Here is a 19,740-nt window from a genome sequence, read left to right on the forward strand (position 1 = left end):
TCCTTCTAAACGCAGCTATGTGTTACCAGTGCTTGTTTTTGAACCCTTGCTTCTTGATTTAGCCTGAATAATGACTCCACAATTTGGTTGTGCTTCCACAGCATACTGGCACTAAGCAGCAGTCTAATATTGAAACTAGTCACATATAGATTGTAATTCAGTTTTTCAGTTTTACTGGTGACAGACAGGAGTTAATTGTATATAATGCTACTTGCATTACAATGAAAGAGCCAAAAGACTGTTGAATTTTTTAAAAAAATAAAAAAAGCAATTTGCTGGTGTTCCAAGTTATCTGACCCAGACAGGTTTTTCTATATTTAATGAAACTTCTAACAATCTGGGCTGTTATGATGGACTATGCGAACTAGCAAGAAAATGAGTTGAGTTCTGCTATCACTAATTTGAGGCTTATTCTTTAGTTTCCTCTATGAATACGGGAACCCTTATTAACTGACATTCCAGAGTTCCACTTGGCAATAATAAACTATGCATATTTTTAGAAGTTTCTTATATTGGCCCATTTAGCAAAGTACTGTGCATTTACTGCAATAAGCATACAAAATATAATTCAATACAGTCTGCACATAATTTATTAACTTCACAACTGTTTGGCTTCTGTTTTGAAAGAAGGCAACATTTGCCCATAGGAAAATGATTCAGATGTCTTCCGCCACAAAGTAAACACATCAGTGAAAACAAATCACATTCTTAGGATCAACAACTAAGGAGGATTTGCCCTGCCATAATAAGGTATTTTATTATTCTATGGGGGTGGGGTGGGGGGACCACAAAAATCAGCAACATATCCTCCAATTTCAGCTCCTTTAGCCAAATAATAGGTATGGGTACATTGCTGCTGAATATAGCAGATGAGATTGTAAAAGTCTGACATCCACAGTCATTTATGCACCTTCTTGCTCGGGATAGTTTAAAATTTTCCGATGAGCTTGTCGCAAATATTGCTGCTGTTTGAAATAGACCTTGAAAGCTCCTTTTATAGCAACAAAAGCAATTCCGCCCTAAAATAAAAGGGAACAATTATTCAAAACTGACAGAACATGTTTAACTCCTAATATATTTTTTTAATGGTTACATACACACACAGGATTGTCAAGCCCCGTTTCCTTTGAAGTTCGGCTAATTAGAGCAATTCTGTACTAAAACCCGAAGCATACATTTCCCTGTCACAATGGGGGTAATCTAATGTTTCTATGCTGAGTTTGCACATTCTTTTGAAAGTTTTCATTCACTTAAATGGGGAGGGGAGGGTTACGGTTTGTTCTAGGGCTGAATCTCAACCTTCTCACACACACCCCATGGGCCATTTTGACAGGTGGGTGGGGCCACTGACACAAAAGAGAAGAAGAGGATGTTCAATCCTTCACAGCTCATGCCCAGTCCTCCAGTCCATGGTTCACAGGATTGTGTGAATGCAATCCTAGAGCAAGGGTGGGGCACCTCCAGCATGTCCCAATTTGGCTCACAAGGCCGTTTCCTTAAAAAAAACAACCCACCCACCTGCTCCATACCTAATGCTATATGGGACATCATGTGCAGTTAAGGATGCATTCCAAAGGAACAACCAGAAAGTATCCTTGGACCCCAAGCACCACCACTATCCCCCAGACCCTATGCAATAGGACCTACTGGAACTCCAAAGTGCCATATAAATGCTATCTGAATATTTTAACTGATATTAAAAAGGTAAAGGGACCCCTGACCATTAGGTCCAGTCGTGGCCGACTCTGGGGTTGCGGCGCTCATCTCGCTTTATTGGCCGAGGGAGCCGCTGTACAGCTTCCAGGTCACGTGGCCAGCATGACTAAGCCGCTTCTGGCGAACCAGAGCAGCGCACGGAAACACCGTTTACCTTCCTGCCGGAGTGGTACCTATTTATCTACTTGCACTTTGACGTGCTTTCGAACTGCTAGGTTGGCAGGAGCAGGGACCGAACAATGGGAGCTCACCCCGTTGCGGGGATTCGAACCCCCAACCTTCTGATTGGCCAGTCCTAGGCTCTGTGGTTTAACCCACAGCGCCACCCACGCCCTTTTAACTGATATTATGTAACAGTAAATGTAACTAAACACACCAAGCGTGTTATTTGACAGAAGTACGACAAAGGTGAAAATATGCAGAGAGAAGCCAAATCTCCTACACGTCTGCCAATCTAGTTCTATAAAGGAAACTTTACACAGTCTTACCAAAATTGTTCGCTGAAGATTAGAGTTAACACTGCTGAACATCAACTTGCCAACTATCGTAGCAATAGTGGGAAAGACAAGAGCTCCACAGAGAATACGAGTAGCAGAGACGTGATCTGCCAGAGGGTTGGCCTCAGCTGGAATACGAGGAACAGGACATCCAATCCCTAAAGAAAAATGCCATTGCTAACCAAGAATTAGAGTGCACTAAACCAGATTTGTATTACAAATTTAACCTCTCCATTCCAATTAGCTCTTCGATTTAATGGTTTTGAGTACTCCTAGCCAGAAAACTTATGCACTGCAACACATTCTAATAAAATTATTTATGGCATTTACTTCTAGTTTCACAGATTAGAAAGTGCTGCTGCTCACAATTACACTGTTTTTAGTCTTTATACTGCAATACCTTCTTGCAAGCTGCATTTGGGAGATGGAACTCCTCTAACCAAATATTGTGCTGGACAATGTCTTTTTACTTAGCACCAAGGAGAGAAAAAGAGAAGTGCTGTATTTTGGATACTAAAATCTATCTTACCACCCCCCTCACAAAAACAGCCAATCCTAGATATTTTACTCAAATTTTGGTAGCATTACCTGGAAATATGCTGTTCAGAATCTGTAGTTTGTTAGAATATTTTCGCCACAATCTAAGCACATAGTCTTCCCAGCGAATCATCTTTCCCAATATAAGCATAACTGGGATGGTGGGAAGTCCAATTAAAAGGAATAAAGGATCAGCTCTTTCCATAACATCGAGGCCTTCTTTATGACCCACAACCTGATGAATAAAAAACACATTATTACATTAAGCACAGCACCATTCTAAATATAGGTAATGTGGCTACTTTACAATGGCCTGACTTCAGGAGCTACAACTAAAGAACAACCTAATTTGAACCACCATCCAGAGAACCTACATGCCACTGCCCTATACACTTATAGTAGTGCTATTAGCTTCTCTTGCACACCGAGATCAGAGTGCCAGACCTTCTCGGCTGGTGAGCAACTCATACGATTAGGCAACTGTTTGTCTCTCTTAGGCTAGATATCCATTTAGAACCACTGCACCATCAAGTCAAATAATCCTGTTTCTGAGTATACGTAATTATTGCATATGAGTTTGGCAGCACAGGAAACAATCTTGTAACTGAAACCTGACAAACCATTTTAAAAAGATATAGATACATATCTGAAATGGACTAGATCTGAAACAAGGAAGTATTTTTAAGCAGCTGTTTTCGGTATTAATTCCGCTATATATGTCCAAAAGCATCTTGATATGAGTCATGAGGAGTGTTGCAGTCAAGAAAGAGCGCTACTCCACAAAAACTTCAAAATAAATGTTTTATATATATATGCTACTCAAAAATGATGTTCCTAGAACTATGTATCAAGAACAGAACCCATGAGTAAAGCTAACTTTTTAAAATGTCCGATATTTTTCAATCCACAGTTGTGCTGATAAATGACCACAATCTATAAATAATTGAAAACTGTTATGACAGCAGTAGTACATTGAGCACATCTGTGCAGTTGTCAAAAGCCTGCTTCAAGTACTATATATAAAGTGAACAGATGGATGGTGAAGGTACTGCAAGTGACTCCATATCTATACTCAAAGGTAGGAGCGCATCAAAAATGAGTCCTGGCTTGTATCTTTCCTCCAAGTATTCCTCTAGACAGAAAAGATGAAAAATTGGGAAGAGGCTGAGAACAAACTTGTTCATTGAAACTATATAGGAAGTCTATATCCAGGCTGAGGGCTTGCTCTGAGTATTCTCCCTTTGCTCTCAACTAGGTATTTATTTCACCTGTTTCCCAGCTTTCCTTGAAGAACAGAATACACAAGCATTTTATCATCACAACAGGGGGAAGGCTAGCCCAAGCAAGAATAACTGGCCCAAGGTCATCCAATAAGCTTTATGGTGAAACAGTGACTGCTTCCTTCCCCTGACCCTCACCCAAAAAAAGTGGGAAAGGTGAGCAATAAGCAGTGAGAGAATCATGGTGAGCATGAGAAAAGCAAGAGAGAAATCTCAGATTGTAGGTAGAAGCAACAGGAATTATCAAGGAATCTGTTTCTCATCCAAATAGTCGCAGTGACTCCCATATAGTTTAGCAGAGCTTGTTAATGAATAGAAAAGCACAAGTACAAGTGGGCATATGCAGAGAAATACAGACACAGGCAGAAATGGACAGATGTGAGGCTTTGCAGGATATTTATGATGAAATTTATTCAAACAGATGCGTGTGTGTGTGTAGGAGCTGAATACAGCTGTGCCTGTTAAATGGGATTTGTCAATCTGTAAGCACAGAGTTACATGAAATAGCAAGGCGGGTAAGGAAAAACCACCACATGGGTAAGGAAAGAAGAATATGGAGTCACGCTCTTGTAAACTGTGTTTTCCAACCCTCTTACGGAATTTTCTTCCTTACAAAAAACCAAACAAACTTCTTCAGCAACTGTCTAGAAGTTTGCAGCTTGATTAAGATAATGTAACATTTAGAAAGTGCATCAGAACCTGCATCACTGTTACTGCTCCGTAAGTGACAGCTGTCCAGTAGATAGAGCCCACCATTATTCCAGCTGCAGCAAACGGACAGGCTTTTGAGATAAGGCGATCTGCCAGGTCCAAGACATAAACAACTGGACCTATAACATAAAGGAGAAATAAAGTTTTGTAGCAGAGATGATGAATCAAAAGAGTATATAGCATGGCACTACCTCTATTAACTCTATCACTGTCTTTTATGATTGGATGCTATGAGCTGCTCTGAGAATCTCAGTGCAGGATAATAACAGAACAAAATCCAACCCTGAATGTTACACTGTCCCTTGCATCACTGTACATCACCTTGAGACAATTGTGCATAAGGCAAATGATGAGATCTTCCTTATTACATAAGAATGTAAAATGTCACCACCCTCTACAGTTTGCATTGCTTATAGGCAGATGGGAGTTCGCACCCAGCCCCGCACATCTCCTTCAAGCCCCCACTAAGGCTTGAAAGGCCTCATGAGGATGTTTACAAAGTGTGGTTTTAAATCCCTGTGGTCCACTTTGAAATTGGGGCTTCAAAGTGAAGCACCCCTTGACATCAATATGGCATAAGGTGATTGACAGGTGGGCAGCATGTGGGTGGAAGGAGCTGTGAGGGTTAGGGGTGAGGTGTAAAAGATGCAGAGTTGCCAAGGGAGGGTGAGGGGGTTGAGGAGCTGAGCAAGCAGGGATGGAGCCCCTGGTTAATATTAGTAGTAATGGTGGTAATATAATAATATTCCAGTTGTGTGCTGCCCGCAACCCACTCTTCATGGAAGTTTCACATGCGCATCTTACCTAGTTTTGGAAATACTATTAAGTATTCTGCATTGCACTGAGGACAGGCAACACGAGCTGTACTGTTCCCTCTCTGTTTTTCATCCACCCAGCGCTGTAGACAAGTTTGGTGAACCCATTTCGTAGAGCCTCTACACCTGCATGGTCTCACCCACTCTGCTGTTCTGTCATCCTCATCAGTTGCAAAACACACCCAACAACTCCTGAAAGTTAAGCACAAGTGACACACCAGAAAGCTTTAGCTGTCAATATCGTAAGAATAAAATCCCCCCAACCATTTTATTGCTAACTTGTTTACCTAGAAAGGCCATTTCCTAAATGCAGTGCTACTAACTCAAATTCATCAATACCATATTCTAATAGCTAGATTTAAAAAATAATAATGTGTGTGCTTAATCCTAATGCCATTTCTTAAAATCATATTTTGCATCATTCGTGTCTGAAGTAATTGAGGTCCATTTGCAATTTTTTGCTTTATTCATAAAGTTAATGTATTCCAACAAATGAACAAATTACGTATTCTACATATAATATTGATATTTTGGTCTTTCCTGAATAGGGAATGTTTACATCCTGGCAACACTTACAAATAAAGAAAAATGTGATTGTAAAATTAAGGAAGGAAATACACGTAATTCTCTTGTAGATTGATTATTTTATTTTTAGTTATAAATGTGTTTGACAGTAATCTAGCGAAGGGAAAATTGCCCTCTTGCAATTGATCTTTCCCCTCCTGTTCAGATAATGGAGTGATTGCATTATAAATATATCTAAGTCTGTAGAGCCCTTTGCTTTCCACAATCAATCGTAATCACAGCACTATACAGAAAATGCACAGCAAAAGAGACATACATTTCCTTTTCCAATATGGAGAGAGAAAAAATTCCATTATTCTTATCATGTCAAATCTACATAGCTATAACACTGCAACTAAGCAGAATTCTACCTTCATTCACTTCATTTCTTTCTTACTTCCATCAAGAATATTGTTACTGGGCAGAATATAATAAATACAGTAAATAAATAAATACAAAAATTTCTAAGAACTACAACTATTAAATGTTATTCAGGACGAGTAGAATGATCTAGAGTTCAGAATAGGAAAGTAAATCCACAAAGAAACTGTACAGCTAATTACAACTTTCCCACATTTGCACAGGAAACATTTCTGGCTGATTGTGTTCAAAAAATCCTGCATAGAAATGAATTAATGCTTATTTATGTAAACTATTTTAATCTATTCCATATTTATAATCACATGATAGGGCAGAAAATAATCGTATTTCTTATTTCCAAAATGCTTATCCTGCCTTTCAATGGCTAATTTACATTCTCAGGGCATCTGAGAAACGCAAACACAAAAAACCCATCCTCATCCAGGAAAGATACACAAATAGTTGTATCAGGAGCAAAAACAACAGTAGACAATTTACTGGGAAGATAATCAAAATTGAATCTTAAATTGAAGGCAGGGTGGACTGATCAAATCTTTCATCTTGAAATTCATCTATTTTCTGAAGCAGCATGCATACCAATTGGGTGCTTTAACAATTAAACACATTTTTCTGCAAACAAATACATTTCCAATGAACCTCAGACTGCTGCTTGTGGTATAAGGCCTTTACTTCTTCAGCTCAAACTACAGCATAGAAAATAGGTCTGCATTCCTACTTACTGTTCTGAACCACTTTGGTGCCTGCCACCAGGCTCAGAATAATGGAGGCAAACCAACAAGATCTGATGGGGCACCCCTGCACAAGCGTTATTTACCATTGTTATAAACCGTTTGGCACAGGATTTCCAGAGTTTATTCAAATAAAGATTTAAATATTTTAAAGTAAGCAGCACCAGCTGATGTGGCTTTTAGGAATTTTATAAATTCATGAATAAGGACACAAGGAACTTAATTACTACCACCCTGCCCTCAATAGCATGGGCCAGCAAACTTTTTCAGCCGTAGGCCAGTCCACCATCCCTCAGATCATGTGGTGGACCGGACTATATTTTTTTAAAAAGTAATGAACAAATTCCTATGCCCCCAAAATAACCCAGAGATGCATTTTAAATAAAAGGACACAATCTACTCACGGAAAAACACGATGATTATTGGACTGTCTGCGGTCCTGATTTAGAAGGCGATTGGGCTGGATCCAGCCCCTGGGGCCTTAGTTTGCCTACCCATGCTCAATAGCAATCAACAAATTATCTTGGGAAAGTCCCTTAACAAAAATTAACATATACTCTTTCTATGGTGTATTCTATCTTATGTACCCAATCTTAGCTATGATTATCATTACTACCTTTATTTCACTACAGCTCTGTCCACTATTTGTGTGTGTGTGTGTGTGTGTGTTTTGTATTCACATCTAACAAACTGTATTCCCTGTTTACTTTCAGCTTTCCATTACTTAGGCAACCCTCTCCCCCCAAAAAGCAACGATGAGACAGTGGTAAGATATTGGGACTACATGGCAATAGAAAAGCATTTATCCGAGCTTTAAAAAAAATGCATACAGGAAATAAGTTCAACAACAATTCCATCTTTCTTTTCACTATTACAGAAGAACTGGAATTTCTACACATAGATACACACACACATCAAAAAGCAAAACAGAAATAAAGTCGCAAATGCAGAAACTACTAAACATCCTCACTGAAATTTGAGTAGTGTTTTCAACCAAAAATAATATCAGACTGGTATATCAACTCTTTTACCTAGAAGACACATACATGACATATTTCATAGCTTGCTCAAGTTGCAATGTATGATGGCTACCTCTGAACTGTTAATGAGTGCAAAACTGGGCCACACAGATAAAGTTGTGACACGCCTTGGGGCAACCTGACACCCCAAGAGGTCTAAAGTTCATTTGGATGACAGGAAAAAATGACTTTACAATCTTGCAAAATAACACCCTTGAATTAGTTATTAAAGGCTATACTTTGAAGTATTAAAACATGTTTAATACTAGGTTATATGCTTGAAATATAATATATATCATTAAGACTATCAAATTCATTTTGATACAGCAATGGATCAATGTCACATACATTTTTTAAACAAGAAGTTTCATCCAATTTATTGCTCAACAGCTATATTTTAAACAATGGATGGCCTACAAAAAGAATCACATGATATCCTTTATATTCTTAAGCCTTTAGCAAGTTATGAATAATGAATAGTAAATCCCTTGTTTTCTGTCATCAGCTTTATCTTGCTATTGACAGTAGCTACAGCAGAAAGAGCTAAATAAAACCATTGACACAAGGATCCCAGTTCTTGCCAGATTTTCCATTTTCTTGTATTGAATAAAACATTACCCTGGTCTTAGTACAGAATCAGGTCGCTACTCAGACTGCAACCTAAAATAGAAACAGCTAGCTAGGTCAAACAAAACATAGTTTCTGAAAACTCAACATTACTATATAAAACCAAATGAATTAGCAATAGTATACTTTCCCCAACTCTTTTCTACTTTAAGCATTTCAGAACAGACTTATTATTTCAGTCTTGAAAATAAATATCTCTTTATTCTAGCTACTATTAGCATTCAGCTTCAGTGGAGATCCACAAGTTCTAACATCATGAAAGAGGATCTTTGCATCCTGGATTTCAAGTTTCCCAAAAATGACACTGCTGTTAATTTTGAGCAGCACATCTAGCTTAGCATCCTATTCTCACAGTGGCCATCCTGCTGGCTACAGGATGTTCCCTCTTTTAAAGTCAAATGTGATCGTGTTGGACTTCCTTGGCAATTGTCCACCTACATATATGTCAAAGTTACTCATTACTACAGCACTTTCTTCTTTTGGATGCTTCCTTGATTTCATTCTCCATCTCACTATCATCTTCACATTTTGATCAGTGGCAAGATAGTAAGCCCACTTTTGGGGCCAAGTATAATCAACCACAGCAGCTGTGTGGAGGATTCTACCCCTTTGGGGATTTCTAGCTTGGGGACTCTATGCCCGGTGTACAGTGATGCCACCTCCATGATGTCCTTCCTGTAGAGTTTATATCCAGAAATAACCATGTCCCACTGGTTTCTCTCCGTTCCACCAGGTTTCCATTATGCCCACTATAGCAATGCTGTCCTCTAAGACCAAACACTCCAGTTTGCCCATCTTGGCTCAGAGGTGTCTAGTAGCATTAGCACATAAACACACAAATATAGCCGCTCTCGCTCTCCAAGTATCTTTTGGCATGTGTGTTTTATGCTACATCATTTTGTAAGTCAGAAATGTCAGCCCTGTGCCCCCTGCCCTCTTAACGCTTAGTTCTACCCCTCCCCTATTTAAATCAATTTTTTTCTTCATCTGGTGGAGAAGGGGACACTTCTTCTGAACCAGACCCTGTTTTGTTCCTGTCAGCTTTCCCCCCCACAATCAGTTTAAAAGCTGCTCTGCCACCTTTTGCTTTTAAATGCCAATCGTCAAGTTCCGTGCCAGTTCAAGTAGAATGTATTCAAGTATGTGAGGGAAGAGCCTGTTTTTCAATATAGGTGTGGCTCCATTTGCTCTGTGCCAGACAGCTGGCTATTACTTTGTGTCTTAAGTTCAATTGATAGGGATTTTGAAAAGTAAAATTTCAAGCACCACTAGATTCCACCACTTTCCATCTGTTGTGCACATAACAACTAATTTCAATATTTATGACCCTGTAAGTGAGGCTCTGTGGACAAAACATCAAGAAGATAGATACTCATACCTCCCTTTTCTTGATTTCTGTATTAATCTACTGCAAAGTTTTTCTTAAAAGCAATCTGGGGATTTAAAGCAGTGTGAGCAACTAAATTTTACATGGATGGTGCAGGAAGAAGAGATTCATTTAACTAGTCCTGCCAGGGGAAGCCCACAGAAGGACATCTGCTAGCACAATACGGCTTCCCCCCATCTCCTCCCCCTGGTATGGAGGAACTCCTGGAACAGCACATTAGGTGGGAAGGAAAGGGCAAATTATACCATCAAGCAAACAGAATTGCTTGCTCTGATGGAGTGTTCTGCTTAGCACAACGTTGAATTCTTCCCTGAGCCTTTTCAGAAGACACATAACCATAATTGTACAATATTAAAATTTTAAAAGATGATGCTGTTAAGGTGCTACACTCAATATGCCAGCAAATTTGGAAAACTCAGCAGTGGCCAGAAGATTGGAGAAGATCAGTCTACATCCCAATCCCAAAGAAGGGCAGTGCTAAAGAATGCTCCAACTACCGCACAATTGCACTCATTTCACACGCTAGCAAGGTTATGCTTAAAATTCTACAAGGAAGGCTCAAACAGTATGTGGATCGAGAACTCCCAGAAGTGCAAGCTGGATTTAGAAGAGGCAGAGGAACCAGAGACCAAATTGCAAACATGCGCTGGATTATGGAGAAAGCTAGAGAGTTCCAGAAAGACATCTACTTCTGCTTCATTGACTATGCAAAAGCCTTTGACTGTGTCGACCACAGCAAACTATGGCAAGTTCTTAAAGAAATGGGAGTGCCTGATCACCTCATCTGTCTCCTGAGAAATCTCTATGTGGGACAAGAAGCTACAGTTAGAACTGGATATGGAACAACTGATTGGTTCAAAATTGGGAAAGGCGTACGACAAGGCTGTATTTTGTCTCCCTGCTTATTTAATTTATACGCAGAATACATCATGCGAAAGGCTGGGCTGGATGAATCCCAAGCTGGAATTAAGATTGCCGGAAGAAATATCAACAACCTCAGATATGCAGATGACACAACCTTGATGGCAGAAAGTGAGGAGGAATTAAAGAACCTTTTAATGAGGGTGAAAGAGGAGAGTGCAAAATATGGTCTGAAGCTCAACATCAAAAAAACGAAGATCATGGCCACTGGTCCCATCACCTCCTGGCAAATAGAAGGGGAAGAAATGGAGGCAGTGAGAGATTTTACTTTCTTGGGCTCCATGATCACTGCAGATGGTGACAGCAGCCACGAAATTAAAAGACGCCTGCTTCTTGGGAGAAGGGCAATGACAGGCCTAGACAGCATCTTGAGAAGTAGAGACGTCACCTTGCCAACAAAGGTCCGTATAGTTAAAGCCATGGTTTTCCCAGTAGTGATGTATGGAAGTGAGAGCTGGACCATAAAGAAGGCTGATCGCCGAAGAATTGATGCTTTTGAATTATGGTGCTGGAGAAGACTCTTGAGAGTCCCATGGACTGCAAGAAGATCAAATGCATCCATTCTTAATGAAATCAGCCCTGAGTGCTCACTGGAAGGACAGATCATGAAGCTGAGGCTCCAGTACTTTGGCCACCTCATGAGAAGAGAAGACTCCCTGGAGAAGACACTGATGCTGGGAAAGATGGAGGGCACAAGGAGAAGGGGGCGACAGAGGATGAGATGGTTGGATAGTGTTTTCGAGGTTACCAGCATGAGTTTGACCAAACTGCGGGAGGTAGTGGAGGACAGAGGTGCCTGGCGTGCTCTGGTCCATGGGGTCACGAAGAGTCGGACACGACTAAACGACTAAACAACAACAACAACCATTCTGTTGCACACAGAATGTACAGCAAAAGAATGCTCAATATTTTTTATACAGAATGAGTGGCATCCTACATTTCTTCTAGCATAAGGAATTTTAGCTGAGCAGTGGAACTTTCCTGCCCTCGTCTCTCCCCCATGGACCCCAGAAACGTGCTCCAAATGGTTGAGGAAATCTCCAGAACATTTAGAGGGTGCACGGGAAAAGAGGGGGGAAGTTCTATTGTATAGTTAAAAGTCCTTCTACTAGTAGAACTATTTCGCTGGATACATCATTTGCTTTTGAAAATTAATGTTGTTCTAAACTCTCAATGTTTTCTATTTTCTGTGAGATTACAGTACTGACCTATTTGCCTGACTTCTGCAGTTTGACACGCAAAACGTCGTTTTAATTAGATACAGAACTGGTCAGTAAAGGGGAAGAACTAGAAGCATCTTAGGAAACCAAGGTAGGGTTATTACTGGACAAATTTCACAAGATCTGTATGAAGATATTCCAAACAAGATATTATTGATTAGGTTGAACTATAGTAATGAATGTTTAGTGGAATTGCAAAAGGTCTTATGTAAACAAAAGGTAGGTGTGTATAGGATTGCACTGTTAAGTACTTAATCTTGACACTATTTAAAGACTCTACAATGTTTCCTTATCATATTGCACCACTAGGCTAGAATTTTATGCCTTGTCACTGCTACTAACACAACTTCACTAATCAGCCACTCTTCATCTGTGTGCACCAACCATCATGTTCACTCATCTTGTGAGTGGAAAGAGGAAGTAGAAAGTGTCTTTTTTGCTCTTAAATAATTCTGCCACTGGGAAGCAGACCTTCCTCTTTGTGAACGTGTAGACAAATAATTCAAATACCACTGGTTGAAATACCTTATTTGTTTTGCTGATTGTGTAAATGGCTTAGGGTATTTGTTTTCTCCTTCCGTGGGTGGCAATTAATTCTAGCAACTGCAGAACTGCTACTCCCAGTAATTAAACTTTCTGTTCCACATACAGAAACTACTTCTAGTAACTGCAATTGTGCCTAAAAATCCCTTTCTTTATTGAGCACACAGATTGTTGTTTAAATTAGCATACAGAGAATAAAAAAATACCTCCAAATTAATTTTTAAAACAAGAACTACTTTTTCTGGAAAAAGAACATTAAAATCAACCTAAGAGCATATAAGATAAAGTTAAAGTATTTATGCCTTGTACTTTAAAAGATTTATTAAGATATATATTTATAACAAAAAACATTTATCTCCAATTTCATTTACTATCCTACAATAATATGAGAAGAATTAACATGTCCTTATGACATTAATTGCCCCTGCAGCTAGTAGCAGCAAATAGCACACCACCACTGAATTTTAATGTGAGTGATCATTGCCCCCTTTTTTCCATTGTATAATAATTTTCAAATACACAACTTCTGCCAACACTTACAGATGAATGTCTATTTAGAAGCAATTCTCCTAAAAGTCCACCAAGCTTACTCCCAGGGAAGTGTGTGCAGAATGCTTTAAAATTTAAGCTTATTCTCTATTGAATGGCAAATCTTGTTTTCTTTTAATGAAAAAAACACTGTCACTCCCATTTTGGAGACAAAAATGCTATTGTGCCTCTATACGTGCAGGTATCCATGGTACATTACAAACATGATGGAAGGGCTGCTGAATGTCTGCACTTCCACTAGGAAACAGACACAGGCAAACATCTGAACCAGGCCAAAAGTCACCAGGGGGAGAGAAGTAACCTGGTGTCCTCCAGAAGTTTAGAGGTCTACAATTTGAGCATGGCCAACAGTAAGGAGTGATACGGGTTGTAGTATAACACTTTGTATGGGGCAGGGGGAAGAACCAGCCTGGGGATCTTCTCCTCAGTTTTTCTCTATGTCACAGGAGACTATTTTCACATTAGAGAAGTCAATAAAAGATGAAGAAGGGCTGCAGAAGAGACAGATGTTAGAATTTGCTGGCAAAGCATAACTCCTGAACTTTGGTTCAGTCATCAACCACTGCATTCAATGGGGCATTCTACATCTGTGTATAGAACTGTGACCTAAGTAGCCTTGGACAAGCCACTCTCTCTCAGCAGCAGTGATCCATCTGAACTATGGAGATACTTTTGTCCACAGGCAGCTTTCCAGGTCATGTGGCCAGCATGACTAAACCGCTGCTGGTGCACAGAGAACCATGACGAATGCCAGAGCGCATGGAAACACCTTTTACCTTCCTGCCACAGCAGTACCTATTTATCTACTTGCACTGGTATGCTTTCGAACTGCTAGGTTGGCAGAAGCTGGGACAGAACAATGGGAGTTCACCCCGTTGCAGATTCAAATCGCTGACCTTCTGATCGGCAAGCCCAAGAGGCTCAACAGTTTAGACCACAGTGCCACCCGCATCCCTTATCAGGTTACATATATCAGGTAAATTAGGGTAGTTTGCTGCATGTCATGTAAGTTGCCTTACTAACTCCCAACATTCACTTAAAAAAGGCATTCCTACCACAAAGATAGGCAAGGCAACAATTTTCCAAAAGAGAGAGATTCCCCTGTATTCACTAAGAAAGGCTCATTTCTAAATATGATAAATGAAGATCAACTACATTGCAGTGTTCTCCCCCCAGGGGGTACTCAAGGGTACACAGTACCAGCACCTCTTTTGTTGTTGTTAAGAAGCGTGGCACTTACTGTAACAACTTCATGGTGAGAACCAGCACCTATTTTTATAGAAAAAAAGCACTGGTACATTGGCATTTGCCTCTCCAAAATTTCATTTAGCATTCTCTTTGTTTAGTTAAGTCAATGCTAATTAAAACTTCAGGAGTTTTGGATGACGGCTAACATGAACTAAAAGTAAGCAGGCAAACCAATGCATTTCTTCAGTCTTACAAATTCTATTTTGCTATACTATATACTATTTAGCCTAAATAGTATGAACTTAAAAGTCTTCTTTAAAAACCAGTGAAACCATTTCCATCAAGGTGGTACAATAAAGAATTGTCCTTATGCTGTATCTCTCATTTTGTGGATACAAACCAACAGCAATATCCCAAGCAACTGGTATTGTACACTATACAACCAATAGCTCATGACAGTGTTTCCTCTTGATTTGTTAATACACTTCAAACAATGTGACCAAAAAAATCCACTTATCTATTAAGTTGGCATCTGTCTTGTCTCCAGAGCCAATGGAATGTGTCTCCAGGGGTGCAGTCAAACCACTGGAGAATCACAGTGCCTGTTATGGCTGCAGAAACCAGTAACTTCTAACTGCAGACTTCTGCACTGCTTTTGCTGTGCTAGCAGCACCTAAGTGACCTCTCTGGGGCGAAAGGTCCTGGGCTGCCCAGATAACAAGACCCCCCTCTTGGCTTCACTGATGTGTTCCAAAGGAAAACAGAGCAATACATTTGGCATCAGCTTGGATGCAGGAGTTGCTGGAAGGATGCGTACAAGATGCCATCTAACTATCTTAGGGACTCCACTCTGGATTTGTGTAGGGTTGGCTCCTTGGCCTTTTCATCTTTCAAAGACGTCCCACAAGGCAGCGGGTACAGATTTTTCCTCAGGGTTTACTTCCAAAGCCTTTCTTATGGATGAGTATAGCTGCAAGGCAATGGAGGTTTGGATCAGATTTTCCTTTTCCTTAACGGCCTACCTTACCAGGTTGATGAGCCATCTGCCCCTCACCTCCCACTACAGCATGTGCAGATACCACCTTCTTGACTGTTGGATCCACTATTCGTCTTATCCGCTCAATCCACTAACACCTGTCTTGACGTGCAGGGAAAGTCCTTAACACACTGAGTGTTTGAGACCCATTGGCTACCCTCAGCTGTTTTAGCCAGCCAGCTGAAGCCATTTCCTGAGGTGTGGCCACTGCTGCATGCCGACAGCTTCTAAGAGCCACAGCTGAGAGCTGACTGAGTGCAGGATGGGAACCAAAGGTGGACAAACCACCCCAGACAGCATGATGTGTCCCCCACCAGAGGTACTACCCCTCCTCCAACAGCCCATATCAACACCCAGTATCAATCCCTTATATCCAGTAACTACAATACAGGCAACACATGATTTGTGTGGGAGTTGCATTCTGGGTCATCACATGCGACGGCGGAGCATGCATATGCCTGCTTCGCTCCTGTCCCCTTTCCAGCCACTTCCAGGTTGCTGCAATGCCCTATCATGGTCGTGCATCAGTTGGACACACATAAATTCATTGTTGCCTATATTATTGGAATGCAATTAAATGAGACTGTGGTTCCTCAATTGACTAATGTAACCATTTTGCCTTACTCAAGTCAATAGGGCTGTTCTCAAAGATACGGGAATTTACCTTCTGTTACTAAGTGAAAAAAAGCACAGGCTAAGTTTGGGTTATTTCCATTATCATGCCACCCACCACAACAGAAAAGCAATATACTTTATATAGAATTACTAACAGGACCCGTCTTTTACATGTTATTACTGCAGATAAAAGGTAAGCCAACAAAAACTGTGGAACTACAGTGATCACTGTAGCAGTACACAATATGGAATGAAAAGATAGTACAGCAACCCACAGTCATATAGCTGGATCTCAACTCTACAAGAATCCTTTGAAAAGTTGTCCCAACCCTCCACATATTAGGTTTCTAACTTAATCTTTATTCTCTGCTTCTCCCCTGCAACCACGAAGCCAGAACAGTAGCACTCCTGTCCTTCTGGGCCACAGAATTCAAACTCTTTTGGAATGAAGGCCTGGGGACTATGAAGTAGTCAGTGCTGAAGGATAGTGACAAAGACATAGAAAAGGTTACTCGGACATGCAATGGTAGTATGAGCACAAGGTTGCTCCATGTGGTGGAAACATCCATGATCACAACTCATTGTTTTATATGCAAGATCTGTAAGCTACTAAAATAGGGGTTACGGGTGTTGACATAGATGTTTTTAACAGCACTGTAGGGGCTACCAATTTTACGATTACTGCAAGGTGAACTTAGCAACAGTTTCTACTGGAAGACATTTGACAGCAAACGGTGTGTGTGTGTGATTTGGGCCGAAGGCCTCATTAACCCTCAGAATGCTCCTGGTGGGGACACAGCAGCAACTCTCCAATCCCGTGTCCCCCCAAAAAAGACACAAACAGCCCTGCGTTTCTTTTTGAGCCCTCGTTTCCACATCCGCTCAGGCCTAGGGCAAGCAGCTCCCCTCAAATCCCCCCCCCGTGACTTTCTGCACGCATATAGGCCGTCGCGACCCAGGATGGTGCGGTGCCTCCACGCGTGCTTTCCCTTCGACCCGGTTCCTGCTCCAAAATCACCCCCTCAAGGCGCACCTGGAAACGGGCCCGCCTGACCTCCCGCAGCTCCGCTTCTTTCCCCGTACCTGTCCATGGTCTGCGGTATCAGCAAGCCCGTCTGCTCCGACATCCTCTCCGGGTGCGGGGAGCCCGGGGGCTCGGCTACGACAGGCGCCAGGAGCCGGTCGGGGGAAGCAAGGCCTAGAGCCTGCCGCCAAGGAGGAGGAGGAGGAAGCGGCAGGAGGCGACGGGCCCCTTTGACTAGATGGCGACCTAGGCCGGTAAGGGGGGGGCAAGGAGAGCAAGAAGCACAACAGAGCCGCAGCCTCGGAGTGGGCGAGGGGACGGGGAGGAGCGAGGGCAACTGCGCACGCGCCGGGCCCTCTTACCTCACAGAGGAACCGCCGCTGCGCCTGGTTCCCTTCTCGCCCACTCCGAGCTGAGATACCGCAGAGCGCGCCCAAGGCACCATGGGAGATGTAGTTCCCGCTCTTCGCCGGCCCTGAGGGGGGGATTTAAATTCCCCTTTCCCTCCCCCTCCCAACCCCCTCGCCCCTGCCGCCTTCTTCTCCTTCTTCTAACGGCGCCCTCGCTCGCGACAGTTGCTCGTTGCCCTGCTCCTCCTCGCCCGCCGCCGCCGCCGCTGCGTGAGAGCGCGGGCCGGCCGGGGTTGGGGTTTTGCCTTCGGCTGGGGGAGCGGCGAGATGGCTACGCTCGCTGAGGGAAAGGTCAGCACACACCTCGACGCTGTCAATTCTTGTTCCTTGCTCCCCACCCTCCCTCCCTTCCTTGGCGAGGAGGAAACAGAGAGAGATGGGCGAGTGTTTCCACAACTCTCATTTCCCCCGCTCCCTGTGCGGAGACGGTGGTGGGGTGAGGTGGGGTGGGGAGAGGTGTTTTTCGGTTACATCATCACATTGAAGCTCCTTCGGCCCCCTTTGCCTTGCCTTCCCCACTGGTACAGGTGCGCCTCCTTTGTCCCAGGGCATTCAGCGGGGGGGGGGCAACTCTCTCCCATCCCCCCCCTCGTCACAGACGTCCTTTTGGGGCAAAGGGGTGGCTGGGCTGTGACTCCTTGACTGACTGTGCTGGCTTAAAGAACTTCATGTACAGTATACTTGTTTGTTACCTTGATCTACTTAGCCTTTGCTCCAGGAGGCTTTTCCCTCTGTGCAAATGGTCCTTCCAGCTCCCTGGTTAGGCTGAGAGGGGGGTGACTGACCCATGGTCACCAAGTGAGTTTCCCAGCTGAGGGGTTTCAACCCAACTCTTCACTGTGCTAGCCAGAACCACTATAGAGAATGGCTACTTTTCTTGGAAAAAGATGACACAATTGCCGCCACCACCACCATCACCACCCTGCCACAAAAAAGTCACCTGCCTCAAAAAAAGGAATTATGCAAATAATAATAATAATAATAATAATAATAATATCTTTATTGTCATTGCCCCCTCTCGGGGACAATGAAATTACTTGACTGCTCCATAAAAACACTAATTAAACAATACAGTATAGTACAGCAAGGAAGATTAGATGACTTTCAAAGTCCAGGCTTCCCATTCAGGGCCGAGATCGCTCTGGAGAAGAAGCTGTTCTTAAGACGGCTCGTTCTTGTCTTCCATCGTCCTGTATCTCCGTCCCGACGGTAGGAGCTCGAAGAGACAGTGACCAGGGGTTGCGAGTTGGTTGATAATATGATTTTCATGAGTTTTGTGGCTTCTCCAAATCTTTTTTTATTGGGGAGGCTGTGGCTGTAATTGAAACCAACATTTTATTATGGCTGTGTTTCTCAACCTCAATTTCTGAGTCAACAGAAGTACCATTCAGGAGACTTTTCTCCTTGAAAGAGGGTCCTGGAGCTTGGAGGCATTTTTGTAAAAGATTATTGTTTGTGTACCGGTATTCATGTTGAGTAAAGGGGCAAACATCCAGGCTCTAAATTTATGTGAAAATGTTACAAATTTGAAGTATGGTGTAACTGAGTAACCTAACCAATTGGGGTCTACTTTATATAATGTTCTGTAAAGTAGCCAAAGGAATGCTGCCACTTTTTGACCTTTTATCTTTTTCAATATTTTGTTTAAACATGCAGACTAGCATATAGACAGTGATAACCAAGTACATAGATATAGAAATAAGTAGCAACATGCTTCTCTTACGGGGATTTAGTGAAATGGGAGTACATGCATCACTGTGGCTGGTCAGGTTAGTTAAGGCTGCAACCGCTGAACCAGCTGAAGCTGATTCCTGACACCTAATGTCACTTGGAGACTTTGTAACTAGCTCTTCAAGAAGAGTGTGACCCCATCCAGAGTCAAATCTAAACATTCTAATCACTAGATTTTCCAAACCATGATATTTAAGCAAAACCTGGATTAATTTTTTACTTTGTTAGCCCTCATCCATTC

The 19,740-nt window shown here is 41.9% G+C and overlaps 2 protein-coding genes across 4 annotated transcripts in view; one reads left to right on the forward strand and one right to left on the reverse strand.

Moving 5' to 3' along the window:
* Positions 1 to 255: 255 nt before the first annotated feature.
* MARCHF5 (membrane associated ring-CH-type finger 5) lies at positions 256 to 17,839 on the reverse strand. 3 transcript variants are annotated; one of them, XM_053388759.1, is made up of 6 exons: positions 17,721 to 17,839; positions 5,546 to 5,748; positions 4,730 to 4,860; positions 2,802 to 2,985; positions 2,205 to 2,341; positions 256 to 1,019 (listed from the first exon to the last, which is right to left on the reverse strand). In XM_053388759.1, exons 1-6 carry the CDS (start codon positions 17,801 to 17,803, stop codon positions 903 to 905), a joined length of 855 nt encoding a protein of 284 aa, XP_053244734.1. In that variant the 5' UTR covers positions 17,804 to 17,839; the 3' UTR covers positions 256 to 902. The 3 variants fall into 3 exon arrangements, with proteins under 3 accessions (XP_053244734.1, XP_053244733.1, XP_053244736.1); XM_053388758.1 differs by having other exon boundaries at positions 2,205 to 2,371; positions 17,721 to 17,836; XM_053388761.1 differs by lacking the exon at positions 17,721 to 17,839 and adding an exon at positions 17,418 to 17,572 and having other exon boundaries at positions 2,205 to 2,371.
* A 96-nt stretch (positions 17,840 to 17,935) lies between these two features.
* The window catches only part of CPEB3 (cytoplasmic polyadenylation element binding protein 3), a 73,129-nt gene continuing 71,324 nt past the window's right edge, over positions 17,936 to 19,740 (forward strand). The window contains exon 1 of the mRNA XM_053388754.1: positions 17,936 to 18,059. The gene's annotated coding sequence lies outside the window, so the exon portion shown is untranslated. The remainder of the gene's footprint in view (positions 18,060 to 19,740) is intronic.

The sequence above is a fragment of the Podarcis raffonei genome, chromosome 5 (genome assembly GCF_027172205.1).
Source record: "Podarcis raffonei isolate rPodRaf1 chromosome 5, rPodRaf1.pri, whole genome shotgun sequence".
Taxonomy (NCBI): domain Eukaryota; kingdom Metazoa; phylum Chordata; class Lepidosauria; order Squamata; family Lacertidae; genus Podarcis; species Podarcis raffonei.

Excerpts from the sequence above, each read along its gene's own strand:
- MARCHF5 (XM_053388758.1), bottom strand. The coding sequence starts at position 17,803 with ATGGTGCCTTGGGCGCGCTCTGCGGTATCTCAGCTCGGAGTGGGCGAG. Across the intron at positions 5,749-17,720 it reads AGCGGCGGTTCCTCTGTGAG|GAGTTGTTGGGTGTGTTTTG; the intron begins GTAAGAGGGCCC and ends CTTAACTTTCAG. Across the intron at positions 2,986-4,729 it reads GAGCAGTAACAGTGATGCAG|GTTGTGGGTCATAAAGAAGG; the intron begins GTTCTGATGCAC and ends TTTATTCATCAG.